Below are 21,155 nucleotides of genomic sequence, written 5' to 3' on the forward strand. Positions count from 1 at the left end.
TGAATATGGAGAATTGTTGCCTGGGGCAGAAACACGTGCCATCACCAGGGTTTCGGGGGTGTGCCCGGGGCCGTAGTTTTCGCCCGGCTTAGTTTGGAGTTGAATGGTATTTAAAATGAGGTACTCCAGTTTAGCATGAAATATGTGGCATCTATCGGTACGGAATTCTAGGGACACATAAATACATACCAGTATACTACTTTGTGCCGAGTAAACAACAATCTTAAATAAGATAAAATTATCCCACATTGACCTGGTTCTAATCATCCTTTCTAAGGAAACTCACATCCTTCGGTTATTTATTATAGCGCAAAAGCGCTCACTATAGAATAAATAAATTTCACCCTACGTCTATTTTCTCTTAAATTATATTCATGCTAGTGGATAAGAAGTTTAATTGTGTTATGGTTATTTAGTTGGGGGAGTTCGAGGCTACTTTCGATTCTTAGGAGTAGCACCACTATTGTCTGGACTATGTAACTAACTACAAGTTTTACCTCAAAATTTCGCTCCCTTCTATCTTTTCTAGGGCCTTTTCATCTCATTTTTCATAACTAAATCCTTAAGTTATTGAAGGTTTTAACATGATCGCGGCTACATACAATGTAGTCGTAGGTAATTTGAGTAAGAAAAGTAGAAAGGCACCAAGTAATAGAGAAGTTGGCAACTACCTTTGTGATAAGAAGGTGGTAATGTCATGAAATGCATGAGGCACACATGAACTCTTGGCTGCGGCCTCAGGCAGCCAACGCCCTAGGAGTTCAGGGCAACCCCTCTGGTATGCCAACACACCTTGGGAGCTTTCCAAGTCACGCTATGCCAACACGAACCGCTTGCATCTCTTTGGGCTTCAAACATTTTATAGATAAAGAGTGGCCGACTGTATCTGGAATTTTGTGGACACACCGTCTTCCGGATAATGACCACAGCTAAAAGCGAGGCATCATTTCCAGGCAAGTTTTATCGGTTGAAGATATGCGACTATCAGCGCGTGCCTAGTAATTCGAAACAGAACGGCGCGTGAAGATCTAGTGTGTTTCCCTAGATTGTAAAGTGCTATATGAGCTAACCCTGTCCTGATAGGCCAGCAGAAAAGCAAACACAAGAAGAATTAATTGAAGGCCTTGTCACTCATCAAGATGGAGAGCCGAGCGTCTCTCGGCTCTATCCAGAAGGCCGTCTGGGACGGGCGCTTGCCACTGGAGATTGTCCTAGCTTCATCAGAAAGTCGAACCTTTGACAAGACGGATCCTTATCTTGTATGTCTGTTCTTTAAGCACGCTAGATGTGCTCAAATGCTGACCTCCGTTGCTAGATCGCATTTCCGCGCATTTCATATCTTCCCTCGTTGCTACCCAAGCTTCGCGCTTTCTTCTCACATTTTTTGATAGAGCCAAATTCCCAGTCTCATGATGGCTGGTTTGAGTTTGAGGGTGTGCCTCTGAAGTGGCACTACCCAGTCGGGCTGTTATTTGACCTTTATGCAGGAGCAGACCCCGCCTCAAAGACCCCTACGAGGAGTAACGACTCTCCCGAGAGTGGGTCATCGCTGCCCTGGCGTCTGATAGTGCACTTTAGCGACTGGCCAAATGACCTTGTTCGGCTTGATGCTGATGGAATGGTCATGAACGACGCCTTCATAAACAGTGTGAAGGAGGCGGATTTCCTACGAAACGGTACAGCTAAAGGCATCATGAGTCTCTCAAAAAAAGACTCATCGGGTCTTTGGAATGCCGTACAAAAGCGTAAGTCAGACATTCTGTGTAGAAACTTCTCTACTGCGTCGATGATACAGACCATTCTAACGCGAAGAAACACAGTCGATCTTGTTTCCTTCCAGCGGATTTCAAATATACTTCTTCCTCAGCTCTCACAACCGTTCCGCAATGTCCCGATACGGATTTTTCTACCTCTCCCACTAGATGCCGAGTCTTCTTCGCTTAAAGTGGTACAATCGCCACTTCCTCCCTCAATTCCAGTATTGAGCATGCAGTCAAGTCAGATGTCGAGCTCGCGGAGTGCTTCTACCCTCCAGCCTCAAACGGTTGGGACTGTTTTGCACACATTGCTACCGAATCTATTTCCCAGTCGGAGAACTCCTGTCCTTGCGAAGCCCGTACTACACGGTACTGTGGTACCCATGTCTGCTCCAATTGAGGAGGTTGTGAGGAGCTCTGCTTACGGAGACGGATGGGCATATCTCGTCGTTCGGATGATAGGATGACAGAACATAAATCAAGAACTTTCGAAGAAATTTAAATACAAATCGTATTTCAAGGGTGCCAACCACTTTGCGAGATAGGCATGAACCGTACTCGACTATGAGCCAGCATTGTGTGCCCGACCTAAGTGTATTCATTTTACTTCTTTGCGACGATCTTGAGAACCACCTCAAACAGCGAGGTCCTTGCACAAGAAGATATACAAGTGGACCGTGGAGTATATCTACGAAATTTATTGGGATAGCATGTTACCAATGAGAGGAAAAGTTCTCCACTTTGAAAAAAACTGTTTATTTTCCCAACTATCTATTCTGTAACCAGATGCAACTGTACTAATCAAGGGGTATCAGTCCCATCGTCATGCGACGATGCGTCTTGTGAACTTGCCCAAAGGGGCAACAAAAGAAATACGTATATGCCAAAAAAAGTGCCAGAGCCATGACATGACACCTAGGTACTTCCTTCGGCGATGATGAGGGCCGTAGCACACCAAAAAAACAGACAAATCGTAAGAGTACACATGTGCAAAGAGCTGAAAATAGCGCGGCAAACAAAAAAAAAACAAACGCTCAAATCACGTTTCCATTGACAACCATATCATCGCCACCGTCCCTACCCTTCTTCAGAGCCTTGGCAAGCATAAGCTCACGCATCCAGTCGATGCGCTCCTCACGAGACTTGACAGCGAAGTGGTGGCTTTTGACAGCATTGTTCCCAAATAGTGCCTTCTTCTCACTCTCCTTTGTGGCTGGAATAAGTGAGAAAGCAAAAGCAGTACCATCACGGCCTTTAATGGTGTTGTTTCCATTACGCAGGATCGAGCGCTTGAATGCAGCTGTCAGCTTGGAGCTTGGAGCCAGCGACGAGCAAGCGACGGCATATTCGTCGACTTCAATATTGTCCAAGGCACGTGAGATGCGGTGCGCATCGCGCTCGTCCTTGTGCATGGCCAGATTGGTGCCGCGGAGCGTGAAGTGTGCATCGGACCACTCGTGCCTGAGCAGGCGTGTGGTCTTGCGCTTCTTCATGTATCCCGTATGGGTAACTTCTGGGTCAAATGCCAGAGATGACAGCGACCCGCTGTGGCCAAGTTGTTTCACGCGGGGGCTTCGAATCAGGTCTTCTGGAACATCAATCGGGGTCAGAGGCTTGTCCTCGTTCACCTGGCGGAGGGGAACAACATCACGAGGACAAGTCGAAGTGCTCCGTGCAAGGTAATTACCATCCCGTAGAGGAAGATCATTACTGGGGTGGGTAGAGGTGCTCTGTGCAAGGGAATTGGTATCACGGTACGGGGGGAACAAGGTTCCGTACTGCATGCCTGGGGGCACAGATTGAGAGAGATCACGGCAGATCGGTTCACTAGGGATTGCAGTTGTAGGGACATCGACTTCGGAGAACGGTGTGGCTTGGCGGTAGGTCTCAATTGCTTGTGTTTGATGGGCGTGACTGAATGGGCCAAATTGCTGAACGGCAGTGGGGGAGCCATTTTGATGAGTGGGAGTGAAGTATCTGTTGGTGGTTACAGCGGTTGTCATATCTTCCGTGATTGGACTCGTCGGGATCGTAAGCTTCGGAAGATTGCGCAGATTTGCGGCCATGGAGTTTGACTGGGCAGTTGGTGGGGAGAAATTCTCAAACTCATCTGCCAGTGGAAGGTTACAGGTCTCCAGCCCAGGGTTCCCAGGGTTGGGGAAGTCGTCAACATGTTGGTGTCTGAGGAAGTTTCGGATTGTTTCTTGTGGATCCAAGCGCTCTACTTCGATCAGAGCCGCCTCGGAGAGTCTTGGTCCAGTCCGAGGGCCAAAGATGTCCGAGGAAGCCACCACTGAGAGCTCGGCCTCGGACATGGGTCGGAGAAGATTTCTCGCGGTGTCAGGATTTCCAGGGCTACCTACAAAGATAGCACCCCCCTGGAGATCACTCCCTTGGAAATCTGCGCCAGGGTACTCTGTAGCAAGCTTCTCCAGGCGCCTCTGCTGTTTCTGCTGTAGTTTCTTAAACTTGCTGCAATTTTTGCCTTTGGAGCACCTGTGGGGCTTTGGGTAAAATTCCTCGATGCCTACAATTGAAACAGACTCTACGGTTGCAATTTGATCCCCACTCTGTCCAGAGGCATGTGAAGAGAGAACTTCACCATTTGGTGAAATATACATTGTGTAGGATTGGCCTGTAGGAGATTTTCTTCTGGGAGCGAACTTCTGGGGGACAAAGCCCCGGAGGGTGAACGATTCAAGAGATCTTCTCTCGTTGGAAGACGCCTCCTCAGATGGAAACTGAGACGGGGTTTCTGGAATTGGCCTTGTCTGCATGTTTTCCTTGAGGTATTTGATCGAGTTGAAGATCTTGCGACGTTTGCCCATAGATTGGATTAGGAGCTGGTCCTTGAGTTCATCCTCTGTCAAGGTCATCAGAATGTCGCCAGTGATATCATTTCTGATGAACGTATCCCGGACGTCATCAGCGTATCCACCAATGAATAGCCAGTGAGCAACCTGGCTAGGATCCCAGTTCCTGATCTCCTCCTGTGAAAGATGAGACACATCAGGATTTGGTGGGAAAGCCTTCGGTGTCTTGGGAGACAACAAATATGGGTTGGAGAACTCGGCCTGATACTGGTTGACGAACTCTGGCCGATGTGGGTTGATGAACTCAGGCTGCATAAGTGACGGCTCAAAATCGATCGTAGGTGACGGTGCGAGATAGAACTCAACATCTACAGTTGAACCTCTAGGACTTCTGAACAAATCAGGACCCGAGGGACCGGCAATCAATTCTTTGCTTGATCGAAAGGCAGGTAGGTTTCTTGGAAGGAGATCTGGAGTCGGTAGCTCAGGACTCGAAAGAGTAGTGTTGCTCCCGTAACTGAGCTGGTTGTTTCATGCCATATTAGGTTTCATCTTTGCTGATACAAGGATGAGGGCACTTACCGATTGCATACTCTGCCGGGGAGACTCGCCCCAGTCGCCGCTCTCAGAATCCGTGTCATCGAACAAGGTTGTCCCCGAGTTAGGGCGTCGTTTTTCAACAGTCTTTTTGGGATAGAACCACTCGTGGTTTGTGGTGTCCACCCCAGCCGGTACTACCCTTCGCCGAGCGGCCAGTGATGAATTTGAAATCTAAAATGGTTAATAGGGATCATGTCATTTCCCTCGCATCAAAACTCACCATATCGTTAATCGTAAGTTTGCTAATCTCCAAGATGTAGTAAAATTAAAAATGAAATGTGTTGTTATTAGTGGTTCCCGCACAGCAGTGAACCAAACTAGATACGATGAAATGAAAGCAAGGAAATCGAAAAAAGACTCGGTGTGGGTTATCCAGAACTGGGAGATCCAACAGAAGTGTGTGACACGCGGGACAGTTGAGGTATAAAAAGTCCGCACGGTTTGCTTCGACAATAATTATCCTTGAAACCCTGTAGCGCTGGGAAACAATGATCTAGCCAACCCGAACCGCTCAACGGGATGTACTTTCCATTTGATGCGACGTTGGTGAAACTCAGCGCGTAAGTAAAAGTCGGTAGCAGAGAACCAAGACGATTGGTTGGGAGCAGGGGTTCAAGGGCATATGTGATTGTGATACGAAGTGATCCACTTGCAGTAGTTTCAGTTGAGATGCAAGCACCTCGTGCTAGCATTGAATTGGCATCGTCCAACTACAACTCATTACCACAATTATTTTTGAAAACACAGCGGCCTAAACTTGGACGTTCACTGGCTTTCAGGATGCGCATTTCTCTAAAGCGAGCACATTGCCGAAGGTTGTGCAGAGAGTGAAGATGTGACTGGAGTGCAGTTAGCGCCTATGCAAGCACCCAGTTCGCACCTATAAGAATCCGATGTAGTGTGACGACCACACATCAACCCTTAATTAGCGCTACATCTTTCTCTTGGGAGTGTACACTCTCACTCATGGTTACCATATTTGATTGTGATTCAATTCCACGAGTCATGTCCCTAGTTTCTTTCTCCACGTTGCTGGGATTTCGCTTGCCAACGGCGCTCCGTTACCAATCCTTGAAATGATGCCCAGTACCTTTCTTTTATTTTATTCTTTTGATTTGGGACTAGTGGCTCAGTGGCTTGAAAATCGCACACGTTTTTCGTACGCCCGTCTAAGTATTCGTTGACATAATGTCAGCGTTGGGGGCGATTCGAATGATCTGTGTACGGGCATGCTCATTAAACCCGTGCCCTTTTCGAAAGATTTGATGACAATGATTCAGATTGGCATGAAGAAGATAGAAATGGGGTAGATTAATTGTTTCACCTCCCGAAAACCCTAACCCTAGGAGGGGGGGGGGGTAATGCGAACACAACGCTGCTGGTCAATTTCCGAACATTTCCAGCCTTTGAATTCTCTCACAGCTGTGCCAATTATGATTTTTAGGTTCTAAACCCCCCCAAGATAGCCAGGGTGAGGAGGTTGGGATGTGCCATGTGCTGCATATTCCTCGGCCTGCATTGGTAAATTAGCTGCAGTTGTTCATGTGGAAGAGATCGACGCCATAAATTGCCAGGTTACTACGAAAAAAAAAAAGAAAAGAAATCCTCCGTACCATGATTTCGATCCTGTTAGTCAGCGGTGATCCCATTTCTGTACGTACTTCATAGGATCGCGTACATCCTAGTGTCAACGATCTCAAAAACCAAACATATTATTATTGGGGATAAAATCATGACAGCCAACCCGATGAACTCCGAACAAAATGAAAAGTCGAGATTGTCGAGCATGGCCGCATTGGACTTCGGTGGCAGCAAACATGTGAGGGCGGCCCAGGAAGTAGTCGGATATCTACAGACATATATTCCATACTCTATCGTGTTAATTTGAAACCTGTCGGCAGTGCTAAAACAGACCAGGAGCTTTATCTTGGAAAAGCATTGCAAGATCCAATTTAAAGCAAATATTCGCAACCTAGATCAATCTGGCAAATTTGCGATCACTGCTGACTTGATTGGAATAGAAGCATTCCCAAACCCTCAATTGTAAGAACATAAACTACAAAAGAGGATTGACAGTCCCACCTGCGGTCTGCTTATGTACGTGCTCTTGCCACTGATTTGAGTGACCTGGATCGTTTATGTAAGAAATACACAATGTTACAGAGTACACATCATAGTTGTATCTATAACCCAGGAGAACGGAAGCCGACATCATGATGAGAGATGTCATATATGTCACTTGATATGGATGCCTTTTATGGACAATGGGGATCACAAGCTACTCGGGTGCTTTATAGCTGAAATGTGGCTGTCAATCTTCCGTCTGAATACCAGTAAAATAACTGGTCAATAGATTATTATACAGACCGTCGAATTGAAACCCAAGAACCATGTCGCACACAAACTTGATCTCATTATTCCCTGATAACTAGAGCCCCATGTGGATTAGAGGCATTTTAGAATTCAGCCTACAGGTGTAGTCTGTGATGGGTTAATTTGTGCAATAGTCAAAGGTACGAGGAGTTTCCTCAATGTCCAGTTTTACTTCAAGATGTATGGATTGAAAACTTCCAACAGGCCGAGGGTTGCTTTAAATGGTTGGAAATGCCAACGTGTGAGGAATTTGAATTTCTACTCCTGATATTCTGTAAGCATGTTGGCTGTAATAAGGGGTTGATCAATCATTATTTCTTCTGCTCACAAGTCACAAGAGCCAAGCTGCAGCCGGCCGTTGCTGATGGGTATTTCCCACAAGGGAAGAAAGCAACTTGGCATTCTAGCATTTTGAGCCGAGTTTGACAACGCAAAGGCTATACCAATTGAAGTTCGATGTTATGGACTAATTGCGCTGTTTTGGGACCTGGATCGATCTCGGTCGAGGGTTATTAATAGTAAATTGATTCAAAAAAGTAGACGCTCAAGGTTGATTTGACCCAAAAGCAATGATTTGACCGTACCCTATAGTTGGACGCAACTAAAGAATAGGGTAAATTGACTCACATTGTGCCGAAGGTGGGCGGATAAATGTTGCTAATTAAGGGAGTGTCCAAGGATAAATGCACGCTAAATGAAAAACAAACTTTGGAAAAAAGGACGCTAAGAGTCTTATCACATCCCCCTCAATTCAGCAGCATTGTGGGCATGGGCATACTCCACTCCGTAGTCATACCCCAGTCATACCCTGAGCAATTTTCGAATCCTAGTTTGTTTGGCCAGTCATGATGCAAGGATCGAAAGCTTGGCTTGCTGCAGTAGTGTCACACTGCTCATGTTCCTTCACTTCAAGTCACCCGTGATCTACCAGCTTTTTTAGAGGTGATTGATCTCAGTCATAATTTACAATGAATTCCGCGGTCATGCTTTTACTGAATTTGTGCGAATTTGTCCGGCTTTTTTTTCTGAATTTAGCCACTTGACGAAATTTATGCCGGCCCTGTTGCTCGTCACATCTCACCCCCGCTTGCAGCCTTCGTTCCTCGCAGGGCAAGGGCTTTTGTGACAGTGGCTTTGACTGCGAGTTAACTCAACATATCACTCAGTTAGTTGTGTAAAAGGATCTAAATACCAACAAGCAACTCTGACTGTTGGGTTGGACTCCGAGACTATGGCACGGGGAGAAGGGACCGGGAACCAACTCGAAAACCGAAATTTAACCAGGTCCAATGAGTTATCTGCAGCCACCCATGTTACGGAGTAGAGGGCACAGAATCCCAGCCCGAAAGAAAGATCTCCATCCAGTCCTTCGAGGAACTTGGACGTGGAGGTGCGTGCGCCAACGCCGCCATGCGACCTCAAGTCACAAAACAACGGAGCTAATTGTCCCAAATTTAGTCTCAAAATACTGGATTGCAACATTTACCACCGATTCTGCACCTCTCGTTGGCTGCCTATGTCTGTTGGCTTCCCAGCCCAGGAAAATGCTACGATGATCCAACCCCAACTCGTGCTGATGACTCTCAAATTATCCCGATCTTGCATCCAATCTATGAATTGTCCAGGTTGGTTCTAAAATAGAAACACCCGCTTCGGTTTCCGCAAGCTATCATGAGTTTTAAAGCATCGCTAACCCCACGATTTTAGTTCCTCATCCTCATCATCTTTCTGACAGTTGCTCAGTCAACCTCCCTTTCTTTTACTTCTATCGTGATAGACTACAAAGCCTGCTGGTTCAGCTTTGCCACAGTACCTCTCATCTGCAATTGATTCCAGTCTTTTGATTGACGATCACCGCCGTCGATCGTTCAGCGGTCATCAGATTTCAACATGCCGATCTCGAAGAATTCCTCTGCCTCTGCTACTAAGCCTCTTGCTTGCGCGAATCTGCCACTACCTCAGAGCACCCCTCCCACACATGGAAATAGAGCAAATGGTCGGCTGCACAAGCGATCCCGGTCTGGTATGCGATCCGCTCTTATCTTTGCGCGCTGTCCCCAAAGTCATCCCGATGAACTATACTAATTCTAAAAGGCTGCTTCACATGCCGCCTACGGCGGAAGAAGTGTGATGAGAACCATCCTGCCTGCACCGCCTGCATCAATCTTAATGTCCGATGCGAATACAAACGCCCAATTTGGTGGGGAAATGCGGAGCAACGAAGAGCCCAGAAGGAGCGCATCAAAAACAGGATCAAGCAAACCAAGATGCTAGAGCGAAACGGTAACTTCTCAGGTATGTACTGATCTACTTTAGACTTCTCATACATTTCGACTAACGTCTGGGACACTCTAGACCCGCTAACTCGCCATCGCCACATGTCTGCGGCATCACCAACCTCACCTGTGCACGAACATGGTCGCCCTAGGTGCAACGAGACCTATGATATTTTTTCATCCCAGCTGCCAACCCCTGGATTGGGAAGCGCTCCTCGTGGACCTTACGTGCCTTCCTATGAGGTCGATGTGCGAACCGAGCGACAGACATTTATCAACGATGTGCCTATGCGTCATGACTCTTCGACATCAACATTCAGTGCATTTGCACCTCCCCGGCTCAGTGCTCCGATGCCAACTTTTTCTGGCGACGAATGGTTTAGAGATGAGTATTTTGCACAAGCCTCGGCATTTAATGGTACCCATCCGGGGAGTATCAACCCTAGTCTCGATCACACACGCACATTGTTACAAAGCAATATTGTTGTAAGCGACCATGACCAGCCACTCCTCGATCATTTTATCCACAATGTGCTGCGCCAGATCTTCCCCGTTCTGGAAGCTCATCAAAAAGGCCACTTGCGCGCGCAATCAATTCTGCGCGCTCTGGAAACAAACAAGTGCTATCTTCACTGTTGTCTGAGTGTCGCTGCTATCCACCTCAAGACCACCGAAGGATTGGTTGGTGAGCAAATTGACCATGATATCATGCGGCACCGTTATGAAGCCATCTCTCAACTATGTCAAGCTCTGGGAGATGATGTTAACCACGATGAGATTCTGGATGCGACTCTTGCGATGATCCTCTTTCATTGCGCCGTTGGCCCTTCCGATGACTATCTTCCTGACATTCCGTGGTTTGATCATTTCCAGGCCGCATCAAATCTTGTAACGAGACTTGAACTTCCCTCCGCAATAGTTGAGGACCCCAGCGGATACCTGGTTCCTCCATTCAGCATGAGCTTGACTACTTGGATTGACATACTCGGCTCAACAATGGTTGGCAAGTCTCCCGACTTTGCTCATCAGTATCGATCAAAGCACTTGGGTGGAGCGCCCTCTGGCTTACGCGAGCTGATGGGATGCGATGACCGGATCATGTATCTCATCTCTGAGATTGCCTGCCTTGACTCTCTAAAGAATGAAGGTCGTATCGATGACTTGGCCGTCTGTTCTCATGCTAAGGCGCTGGAAGAACAACTCGAGTACACACAGCCCGCTGACCCTACGCTGGAGAACCCATTCTCACCTGCAACTGGAGCCATTCGCCCTGAAGCCCTTACCAAGACAATATCTCACGTCTTCCGGACCGCATCCCGGATCTATCTTTGTAGCATTGTGCCCGGCTTCGATCGCAACCAAGCTAGCATCGAGGGCTTGATCACCGCAGTAACAGACGCGCTCCAATTTATTCCTGCTGGTCCCCATGGCTACGATCGCTCTCTTGTCTGGCCACTGCTCATGACCGGCGTGTTTTCTAGACCATCGAGTTCCTTCCGATCCGTTATCGCCGGTCGCGCTGATGCGATGGGTGATCACGGTGACCTCGGTAGTTTCGGCCGCATGTACCGTCTCCTGCAAGAGGTGTGGCGTCTGACAGACGAACCACTCAATTCCTTTCAAGGCTTTCCTGGAGACAACTCCTACAACTCCTCGCTTACCAGTCCTATTTCCAGACTGGACGGCTCCAAATCCCCCTCTGGTGCTGGCGCCACTTTGGGTGGACGGGAAATTAAAAAGCAAGAAGTCCACTGGAAGGAAATCATGAAGCGAAATAACTGGCACTATCTCCTTATTTAATAGTTGTGTCTTGTTTGGTTTTTTTTTTCTTTCATTCATTCCACTTCTCACGAGGTTGATTCTCGCGCTGGCTCGCCACTACCTAAATGGTAAAAAGATACCCCACTTCGCGACCAGACGTTATTTTTCTTTTGGTATACGAAATAATTTCACATCTCAAACCCTTGGGTTTTGTTTGATTTCTTCTATGTTGCACTCTGGGCTGGTATAAGTGCTTTCCCCTTGTCATTTAAGATCCGGATGCAGCTCAAAATTCCAAAAAAATTTAATCCAAATGTGATTTCTTAGTTTGACTCAAGTCCTGAATCGAGTTCGTTAGAGCTTGATCGACTTGGGCCCATGAAGGACAAACCTAGTAGTATTCTCAAACTTCAAAGAAGTCAGCACAATTGATCATAAACCCCAGAGTCTGTTGAGAGTGTCCAAGCTGAGAGTTGGAACAGTACTTCTCAACTACTTACCTGTTGTAATCTCCTGAAAAGATTAACCTGCAACTTTCTCTCGGCGCAAAAATGCTTTAGCTTGTTGCATTCGAGGTATGATTACCCCACGGTTATATATATCATCCTCTGGTTCTTCCTAGAAGCTCGATAGGGAATTCCGGCATTTGAAGTAGAGGGCGCATCTATGTTTATTACCTATGCAAACCGATGGCACGCACGAAGAATAGAGCCGATTGACTAGAATTACATGATTGTTTCGGATCCTGCACCATGATATCGAAGTTTCGACCACTGCTTTTCAAATTGTCTCTTGGTGCATCTACAATGAAGCAAAGCGCTTATTGCTTTACCAATGCAGGCAGATTAAGGGAAAAGTCCAAACTCCCCCTTATAGGAATGCCACAGCGGCAATGAACATAAGCATAGCACAGCGTGTAGGTTCACGTAGTAATAAAAATTGAAATTGAGATGGTTTCACCAGTCCACCCAAATGAAAAAGTGAATAAGTTGGACAAGTGACGACAAAAGATGCACAACATCGTCTCTCCAACTACGAACTTGGCGAGAAATTCCATCGACTCCGATTTTGAGGCTTTCACATCTTGATTTTTATCACCATTGACGCCAAGATTATAACCAATCAACCTGCATTTTTTTTTGCACTCTGATATGGCCTCATATCCGCCCACAGTAGCTCGGTGTCAAGAGCTTTCCCTAGCAACAATTTGGGAGGGCAAATGTGAACAATGTCCCTGTGATAGACCTTAGCCTGTATGGAAATTTCTGAGGCTATTAATATCATGCAGTTTCTGAAAAAATGTGGAGGCAGGAAACCTCCTCATAGATCTAGTAAAACATACGAATGATTGGACCAAGTGTTTAGATTGCACATGTCAAACTAAGACCCCTGTTCGATCGTCTAGCTCAGAAGAAAAGAACCAATGGTGGTGTTTAGATCACCGCACTATGCTAGAGCCATAATAGGAAGTCTTCACATCTCAAACTAAGATACCCCTTAAAGCGAACCGCCAGCAAAGCTGCAGGCTGTGCGCGCCAAGGCTGGATGAACCAGAGCGTGGTACAGAGAAAATAGTGGCTCAGGGGTAGGGCATCGCCTAGGACAACAACCGCTCTCTACGGCGGCTCATGGTACATGGCGTAAGGAGTCTTCTGATTCAGATGGCGCGCGTCAGCGATGTTTGTGTTACTTGTGCGTAGCTTTGCATTTCTGCAGCGGGTATGGAAGAGATCCGAGGAACAGCAAAATTGAAAGTTATAAAAAGGTGAAGATATGATCCTGTTTTAATCAAGAGACATCGTTCCACGGTTTCTTCTCGGTTCACCTGAATACTCACATTTTCTTGGCCTTTACCGGTCGAGTCTTCATCTCCTTGGGTTACCCTGTTTGCATCAATTGTCACAAGAACAAAACAATTCTTCTTTGGAAAACATTGACGATATCCTTTTTTGGGGGGCCCCTCGTTAAAAAAGCACAAAAATAGTAAGTCTGAGTCCCACTGCCACACTGTTGCCGCCGGTGTCGAAGGATTTGGGGCTCAGATGGGGCCCCGTTCGGCCTCGAGCCCTTGTTCAGCCTTTGTAACTTACATGAAATATTACAGGCCGGTTATTTTACAGTTCCAAACGTGAAAATACCTGTCTCGCCCCACTGTGCTAGGATCATCTGTCTGCCTTGCTTATTTAGATAAAACAGTCTCTCCGCGTCCTTTCGTTTTTGCTGCTAGCTAGCACTTTCTTCTGTTCTGAGTCTCTTTACTATTGCTTCGGGCCTTGTCTTTATCTGTTGATCGAATTTTGTTTGTTTTTTTTTTTTCATCTTCCTTATCTTGTCTGCTCTCAACTATATCTCCAGCGGCCCTGCCCATCTCCCTCTACCTACTTCCTCAACCTGCTATTTTGATTCTCACACGTCTGTCAAAATTACTCAGTTGCTATCATTACGACCTTGTCGAGATGCCGAGTGTTAAACCCATCCTTCCTCCTCTCAAAACGCCAAAGACTGAGATTTTCCCATCGCAACTTCACAATGGATCCAGTGTTTCCGACTACATCAAGCGGGAGGATCAGTCGACTCCTATTACACCCCCGACAGCCTACACGGAATTTCTCAAGGCCCTCACACCCGTCTTCACCGGCCCTATGAGTGCTGGACTCGGCTTTCCCAAGTATGACAAAGCCTCCACCACTACGTCACCCACCTCTCAACCCGCGAGCGCATTCAGTGGGTCGACGTTCAGCGATTTGGTCAGATCCCCGACTATATCTTTGCCACCACCTACCCCAAACTCGGCGGCACCATCTCGAAAGAGTTTCCATGGTCGCCGCCTTCGCATCCAATCGTCGCTAAAGTTCTCGCCGAGCTCGGACTCCCCCCGAAGCGCAACGCCCTGGAGCGCAGCGACACCTAAGAGTGCGACGACTCTTCGGTCACCCTTCTTGCCGTCAGACTGGACTTTACGCTATTACGATTCGCCCCGCAGTGCGAAGCCTGTTAGCGTGAAGCAGGTTGTAACGCGTACAGTGACCTACAAACGTACTCAGCTTGAAGCCCCGCCGAAGGGAAAGCGGCGCAAGTGTCGGGAAGCCAAGGAAGTTGATTGAATTGTTGGGCTTACGAACTACTCTGTTTGATTCATGCATTTGGCAAGTCGGCGATTTTAGCGTGGGGGCTGGGTCCGGCGTTGCGAGGGCACATTTTCTTTTGTTCAAAATCATATACTATAAGCCTGGCGCTTTATTGTCTTGTTTGATTCTGTTTCTTGGTGTCGCTTAAGCCTGCCCCCGAGGCGGTAATTAGACGAATTCGTTTTGTGGCAACTTGGGAACACACCACTGCACTACTCGTGGCTAGGGTCCCATTGGACATCGGTACCTATGGGGGCCCTTCCTCACACCGACAGTTGAATCCGAGGAATCACTGCTTTGCGCCTGATTAGTACTTGATAGTCGAAGACCTTTTATATTTAACTTGCATCGTCTGTTCATCGTCATTTTGATTTCGTTGTAACTCCCTGAACTGAAAAATGCTTTCTCTTCTCTGGCCTTTTCCCACCTGCGTAGCTCGGGACCATTCTTGTATCAATGCGCACTTTCTGCCCAAGTGTACCTAGTCTACCCTGTCGTCAGATTAGCCTCGAAGTATTAAATATGTCAAGTCATTCAAGACACTGTCGAATCGGAACAAGGAAGTGGCTTTTAAGTCTCCAGATGTAGCGGCTTAGCCAACAAAGAATTCTTGACCGGATAGGACGATATTCGACAAACGTCCGCTTTGGCCACGCGGAGACATGGATGATAAATCCTGGCGAATGGAACCAACAACAATCGTGATATCCGCACCTTGAACACGCGCCTTGTGTTGGCGCTACCCCCATTTCTCCCAACATGCATTCCACCACGTGTGACCCGTGCAAGAGGCTCTTTTTTCAAAGGTCGATTTGTATGAGCCTCACTCCAAGATTCAATATACAAAAGTACTTTGTCCACACAATTTTTTTTCTTGGTTGCGATTACCCAAATCTGGAGGATTGTGAGTAAACGTGAGACGCCCGTCTATCATGTAAAGGACATCCTACTCTAATGGCGCTACGGTTTCTATTTCTGAACAAAGGATCTGGGCGAGGCTAAGCAAGTTATTATTTTAGCCCCATTACTACGGAGTACCAATCGCATATGTGGCGGTCAAAGGATGCTGTACAAATCCATAGATAGCCCCAAATAATACAGTAGCTGTTTCTGAGCTCACTTCTCCAATTCTTTGACTTGATGAGTGCTTCGTAGTTGAAATGCAAACAAAACTAAGGTCCCGTCAGCCTGGATGCCCGTCTACGTTGTCAAAAGAATCCTGACCCGTGTGGCTTCTTTTCCAACAGAGAGACCCTTTTATTCTATAACACGATAGGGTCCCAGTCTCTATCCAATTAGTCTTTATTCGGATTGATACATCATCCCCTCGGTCTACTCGGAAATGCCCAAGTACTAAATAACATGCAAAAGACTCCGAGGCTAGGCGGTAACATTGATATGTGGTTACAACTAGTTATTACCAATTACAGGACGTAATATTACCACGTACAGCCAGTACTGGTGTATGCAAGGATGGGCCAGATTTCCTACCTTGTAGTAGTTCACGAATGCATCATAGCACTAATGCGGAAGATCCAGCCTTCTCTTCACTGTCCATGCAGGCAGCGAGAGCTTGCAATTCTGCATTTGCAGAATTGTCCAGTAAGCAAGCAGAACAAGAGGGTTCACACTTCACTCTGCAAATATGAACACTGAGTACATTTGTCATGTGGACAACTGGGGCGTGACGGTGCTAATAACGCCGCTGATTGGGCCACATAGCGCCTCCTGTATTTCAAATTGTCATTGAAGAATTGTAGACCAGGGATTAAGTCGCTCTTTAATCTGCTAGATGGCGCTCTTCCCCTGTCCTACCTCTTCTGTTTCAGGTGCACCCCTTAGATATGAAGCACACTAGTGCTTTTTTCTCTAATCGAACACATTGTACATTGTTGAATATAGACTTGCTGTAATACAACAAAAGAGGTGAAGGTAACACGTAGTTAGGTAGGTGGCCATGGGAGTTGTACCAACCGACATTACCTGAAAGTAAAAAAAAACCAATACACAAACACCATTCGAAGGTTCATTAAGACAAAAAACTGGAGGACTAATGACACTTTTTTAAAGATTCGGGTTTATTTGCTCTCTGGGACCATCATCTCTGACTTTCCATGACCCTATTGGGTGTTTACATTGGTTCTTCCTCGAGGTATCATCACGAAGGACCCAAAACCGAATTAACGTACCGCTCACATCCCTGGCATTCTAGCCAATCAGTGATATCAAGGAGGGGGTACCGAGGATGTGGTAGATGCAATTAAGCGCTGGCGCTATACCTATCTTGTACCGCAAAAGAACGGAACGCCGGGGATTCAGTGTTGGCCCACTAGCGCTTGGACACTAGTGATTCGTGGTTGTTAATTGGTCTGCGGAGTGTATCGCATGCATGTTGCTGACAGCTAGGTGACGTGGTTTAGGTCAGTCTTACAACACGGGTTCTTAGGCGACGACTTGTTTAGGCCGAGAATACACTTGTAGGATACTCAAGGATTATGCGGGTTCCCAAATGACTTTCTTTTCGCGCTATGGGCAAATTTATGTGATCTCTTCAAGTACAGGACATAAATTGAAAGATGAGTTTTCTATTGGAGAGAATCGTCCAATATGAATTTACTCTACTGGAGAAGATCTATGGCTTCAAGCCAACGACTGTCGGGGAAAAGAGGTATAGATTCCCATTTACGTTGAAATCGCACGATGTAAACCCCATTGGAAAATAGTAAAGAGGGGCAGATCATCACAGTTCTGTATTCTCATTTTTGTGTGGGGCTGCTGGAAACCAAATCAGACTTACGAGGTCTCTGCAAGGCCAAATATAGAAGAAAGACAGTGAGGGGAGGAGGGGTATGCATATTTCCTTTCCATGCAGTGTGATATCCCCTGACCCGTATCCCGTGTGCTATTTCTAAATTCCTTGGTTCTATTCATAGAACTGTATGCCACATGCATGTACTGCTTTTTTTAAAGCTCAAAATCAACAGGGATGTTATATTTTTAGCACCTAAAAATCATGTAGAGCATGTGCGCTTGAACATCAAAGTATCAAAAGTTTTTTTGGGTGCAATGGCAATAGATATCCAGCCAATAATCAAATCTTCGCACGATTCATTAACTAAGCCCTTATTCAATCTTTTCTTCTACTTGAACGACTCCATTCTAGTGATCTAATATATGCAACCCCGATTGCTCAAATGTTCAGAGCAGAGACTAACGTTGGTAAGCACCAACATGTCCCTCAACCCAATATCGGGTCTGTACTTCGTATGGTTTCTTTACACGAAGAAGTTCCCACAAAATGTGAGGGGTATGTATTTAACTGCCTGTGCTCCACCTTCTGGTCCGTGTTTTGTGGCCCCGAGCTATACATCTCTTCCAATGAGAAGCTGGAAGAGCACCAGATCTCACTATCCTGCACTCTACTGATCATAATCAAGACAATGTGAGCCATCAAATTCTAATAACAGCTCTTATTAGCGCCTACGTCTTCTATTTTGGGACGTCGCCGTCGCCTTGGGCACCATATGCCATCGCCGACCACACCGTTCATAGATACTAACCTCCAGCAACCAAGGAAATCCAGCGGCAATCACAAAGCGCTTAGGCCAGGTTCCTATTGACCTCATATATACTTTCTACCAAGGGGCCATGAAGCCTCAATTCAGCTGGCCGTTTTCTGCAAGATAGAAGCTCTCGATCCCAGGTCTAGGATTGATTTTAGGACATAAACCTTCATTGATGCTGCTTCGATTCGTTTACCTTGCTGCCTTGAGCAAAGTGCCACTACATGGTTTTTCCTATCGGCCCCATACGAACCTTGCTAATCCCGACCTTGCATAGGGCTTTTACGCCATACATACCTGTTCTTCACGTCCTGCTATCTCATCCCCCTATGTTTTTGTCTGTTTGTATGATACTGTATGATACCTAGGTCTGTCTTTGTACGAAAACACGGATATAATTTTCTCGGTGTCTATTTTGGGGCCGGTGGCGCACTACCTGGGGCTTCCTTCTGGTTACCCTTGACTATTGACGCTCATACTTGAAGTGTTCTGTCAATCTTACTTCTATATTAAGAAGCTGTCCTTGGTCAAAGAAGTTACCAAGCCACGCTGTCCATTTTCACAATGTAGTTACACATATCAGCTTATCATGGACCCCAGCCTATTTCATGCTGAAGACAGTTCTCTGGGTTATTTTTTTCTGCTTCCAGAAGAATTGAACGAGCAAATCATAAATTGAAGTCAGCAAAGGAGTATTCCAAGAAAAACGAATTGTTATATTCTGAATATAATGTTCTGGGTTGTGTACACTTGTTGGTTTATTTACCACCTTTGGCAACTTATTTGATTCGTTTGATTGGGAACTTGTACAAAGACAGACCAAGTTTCTTTCTTACTTGCATGTCCTCACATTCCTCTACTTCTTCAGCACGAAAAAAAAATTAGAAAAATGGATGCTCTGCTGCCAACCGGGTTTGGGGAGCATGGTCATCCGGCTCAGATTACAACAGGTTGGCGATTTGCAAACTATATCTACATTTTTGTACCTTGCTAACAACAACAACTTCACTGAAGACATCTCAAAGTAGCATAAATGATTGCAGTGTTGCAAAGCCAATTCTCTGATGTTGGCATAAATGCCATGCCAAGAAGCGGCGGTTCTAAAATTAGAGGAACCAATAGACCCCCTGCTCCAACTTTGCATCCCAGCAGTACATGAAACTCCACGAGAGACACCCCCCAAGACGGCAAGGCCTTTGGCGACTATTCCCGAATTCGCCTACCCTTTCTTCTTGCGATCCCGTGATCACCGAGTCGTTTGCAACCAACCCCGCTCAGTTCGTTGTTACCCACTCCGCCCACTGTATCTTGTCCAGCCCACTCTTTCTCTCCCATTTCCGCCCCTCGTGATTTGGTCAAAGCCCGCCCCCATTCTCTAGTCTGGATCTCAAATCTCCCAAGTATGCGCCCGACTGCTTCCATTGCCATGGCTCAAGCACCGCCCACATTCACCCCGGACAGCGAATTTGCCGAGTTAGAGACCCCTCGATGCCCCAATAATGGGAGCCTTTCGATAACCGCCATGGCTCGATTCGAGTTTGAGGCTGGGAGGGGTAACGATGGCACCAAAATTTTGATGATTGAGTGGGAGGACGACGATCTCACTCGATCTGCGACGGAGGGATCGTGGCATGTCTCATGGGCCGGCAAAACAGCCACGATGCCCACTGATGAACGACCGAGTGACAGCCTGCGCCGTTTCTATTTCTTGCTCCCGCCCAATGCTACCATTCCTCCTGTTGTCACACTGTCATATGAATCCAAGTCATCGGCTTCAGGGTCGGCTGATAACACTGTGCCTGCCCCCGCAAGGCCACAAGACACATTCCAACTCAACCCTCTCCCCGCCATTTTTCCTCCGGAATTGGGTGCCACAGGACGAACGGCTGGCAAGAAGGGCGTTTTGCATACTATCTGGGCAAAGAAGCGCCTGCAGGTTCTTGAGCGCGAGATTGAAGAAGAATCACGCAACAATGTGGAAGGAATCGCGCTGCTCATGGCAATTCAGGAGAAGGAATGGATTGAGCTGAACTTTGGAATAGGCCCGCGCGCCGTTGACTCGGTTGCCAGTAGCCATGACTCTGCGAATTCATCCTCCGTGTATCCAGCTACACCGGTGTCACCTGTCAGCGGCAGGAAGCTGAGTGACAAACTCAAGGGACTTAAGTTGCAGACCAGCGAGAGGGATCTTTCAGGAGGTGGTATGTATTTCTGCACCGGGTTACATGTCCAGAAGCTAACTGACTTGGACTAGTTTCCCATGGAGCATCGCTTCTTTCCCCACAATCGCCTGATATTGCAGTTTCCTCTTTCGGTTCATTCCGCAATGTCGCCAATAGAAACATACACTCTATGCCAACGCCTAACACCAATCCCACCACTACTCCAAGCTCTCACGTTAATACCTCGGGCCTAGAATCACTGAAACCCGTTGCGCTCTTTCCGCCTGACTTCCTCCAGGAGACTCAACAGTCCAGCGAGCTCACAGGGTTCGCAGCAATGGGCGCGGCGATGGGTGCAATCTCGCACATTCCGAGCAATGATTCCGGAGAGGAATTGTTTGCCAAGGCACTGAGCCCACGCTCACCTGATCTCCCTCGGAGCCCCTTCTCCTTCCGTTGAGCTTGAATTTCTTATGCATGATATGATACCACACCATCTTTCACGACTTGCGCAATGATTCCCCCTTTGCGGTGCCATGCCATATTTCCACACTACATGCATCTATGATCGTTTGTCTATCTTTTCTGTTCTGTCCATACCACGCGTACCGTGCCATATTCCTTCATTTTCATCTGCTATCCTGTTTTTTTTTTTATGGAGGTGCCACACCATATCTATGGATCACATATGTACATAGACGAGTGTCGGATTTTATGACCCC

The 21,155-nt window shown here is 46.8% G+C and overlaps 6 protein-coding genes across 6 annotated transcripts; 5 read left to right on the plus strand and 1 right to left on the minus strand.

Moving 5' to 3' along the window:
* Positions 1 to 1,139: 1,139 nt before the first annotated feature.
* Positions 1,140 to 2,224, plus strand: Pdw03_4264 (Autophagy protein 5; the record flags this gene model as incomplete). The annotated part of the gene is made up of 3 exons (XM_014675849.1): positions 1,140 to 1,259; positions 1,316 to 1,745; positions 1,821 to 2,224. The coding sequence occupies 3 exons, from the start codon at positions 1,140 to 1,142 to the stop codon at positions 2,222 to 2,224; spliced, it is 954 nt and encodes a 317-aa protein (XP_014531335.1).
* A 567-nt stretch (positions 2,225 to 2,791) lies between these two features.
* Pdw03_4265 (Sterile alpha motif, type 2) lies at positions 2,792 to 5,393 on the minus strand (the record flags this gene model as incomplete). The annotated part of the gene is made up of 3 exons (XM_014675848.1): positions 2,792 to 5,092; positions 5,153 to 5,341; positions 5,391 to 5,393. 3 exons carry the CDS (start codon positions 5,391 to 5,393, stop codon positions 2,792 to 2,794), a joined length of 2,493 nt encoding a protein of 830 aa, XP_014531334.1.
* Positions 5,394 to 8,832: 3,439 nt separating this feature from the next.
* Positions 8,833 to 9,275, plus strand: Pdw03_4266 (uncharacterized protein; the record flags this gene model as incomplete). Its single annotated transcript, XM_066100700.1, has 4 exons — positions 8,833 to 8,855; positions 8,909 to 8,933; positions 9,002 to 9,168; positions 9,251 to 9,275. 4 exons carry the CDS (start codon positions 8,833 to 8,835, stop codon positions 9,273 to 9,275), a joined length of 240 nt encoding a protein of 79 aa, XP_065956100.1.
* Positions 9,276 to 9,433: 158 nt separating this feature from the next.
* On the plus strand, positions 9,434 to 11,619 carry Pdw03_4267 (C6 sexual development transcription factor NosA; the record flags this gene model as incomplete). Its single annotated transcript, XM_014675847.1, has 3 exons — positions 9,434 to 9,566; positions 9,638 to 9,838; positions 9,899 to 11,619. 3 exons carry the CDS (start codon positions 9,434 to 9,436, stop codon positions 11,617 to 11,619), a joined length of 2,055 nt encoding a protein of 684 aa, XP_014531333.1.
* A 2,417-nt stretch (positions 11,620 to 14,036) lies between these two features.
* Positions 14,037 to 14,684, plus strand: Pdw03_4268 (uncharacterized protein; the record flags this gene model as incomplete). The annotated part of the gene is made up of 1 exon (XM_014675846.1): positions 14,037 to 14,684. One exon carries the CDS (start codon positions 14,037 to 14,039, stop codon positions 14,682 to 14,684), a length of 648 nt encoding a protein of 215 aa, XP_014531332.1.
* A 4,989-nt stretch (positions 14,685 to 19,673) lies between these two features.
* Pdw03_4269 (TPR-like protein) lies at positions 19,674 to 20,893 on the plus strand (the record flags this gene model as incomplete). Its single annotated transcript, XM_014675844.1, has 2 exons — positions 19,674 to 20,472; positions 20,526 to 20,893. The coding sequence occupies 2 exons, from the start codon at positions 19,674 to 19,676 to the stop codon at positions 20,891 to 20,893; spliced, it is 1,167 nt and encodes a 388-aa protein (XP_014531330.1).
* Between the last annotated feature and the right edge of the window lie 262 nt (positions 20,894 to 21,155).

This window comes from Penicillium digitatum, chromosome 1 (genome assembly GCF_016767815.1).
Source record: "Penicillium digitatum chromosome 1, complete sequence".
Classification (NCBI taxonomy): domain Eukaryota; kingdom Fungi; phylum Ascomycota; class Eurotiomycetes; order Eurotiales; family Aspergillaceae; genus Penicillium; species Penicillium digitatum.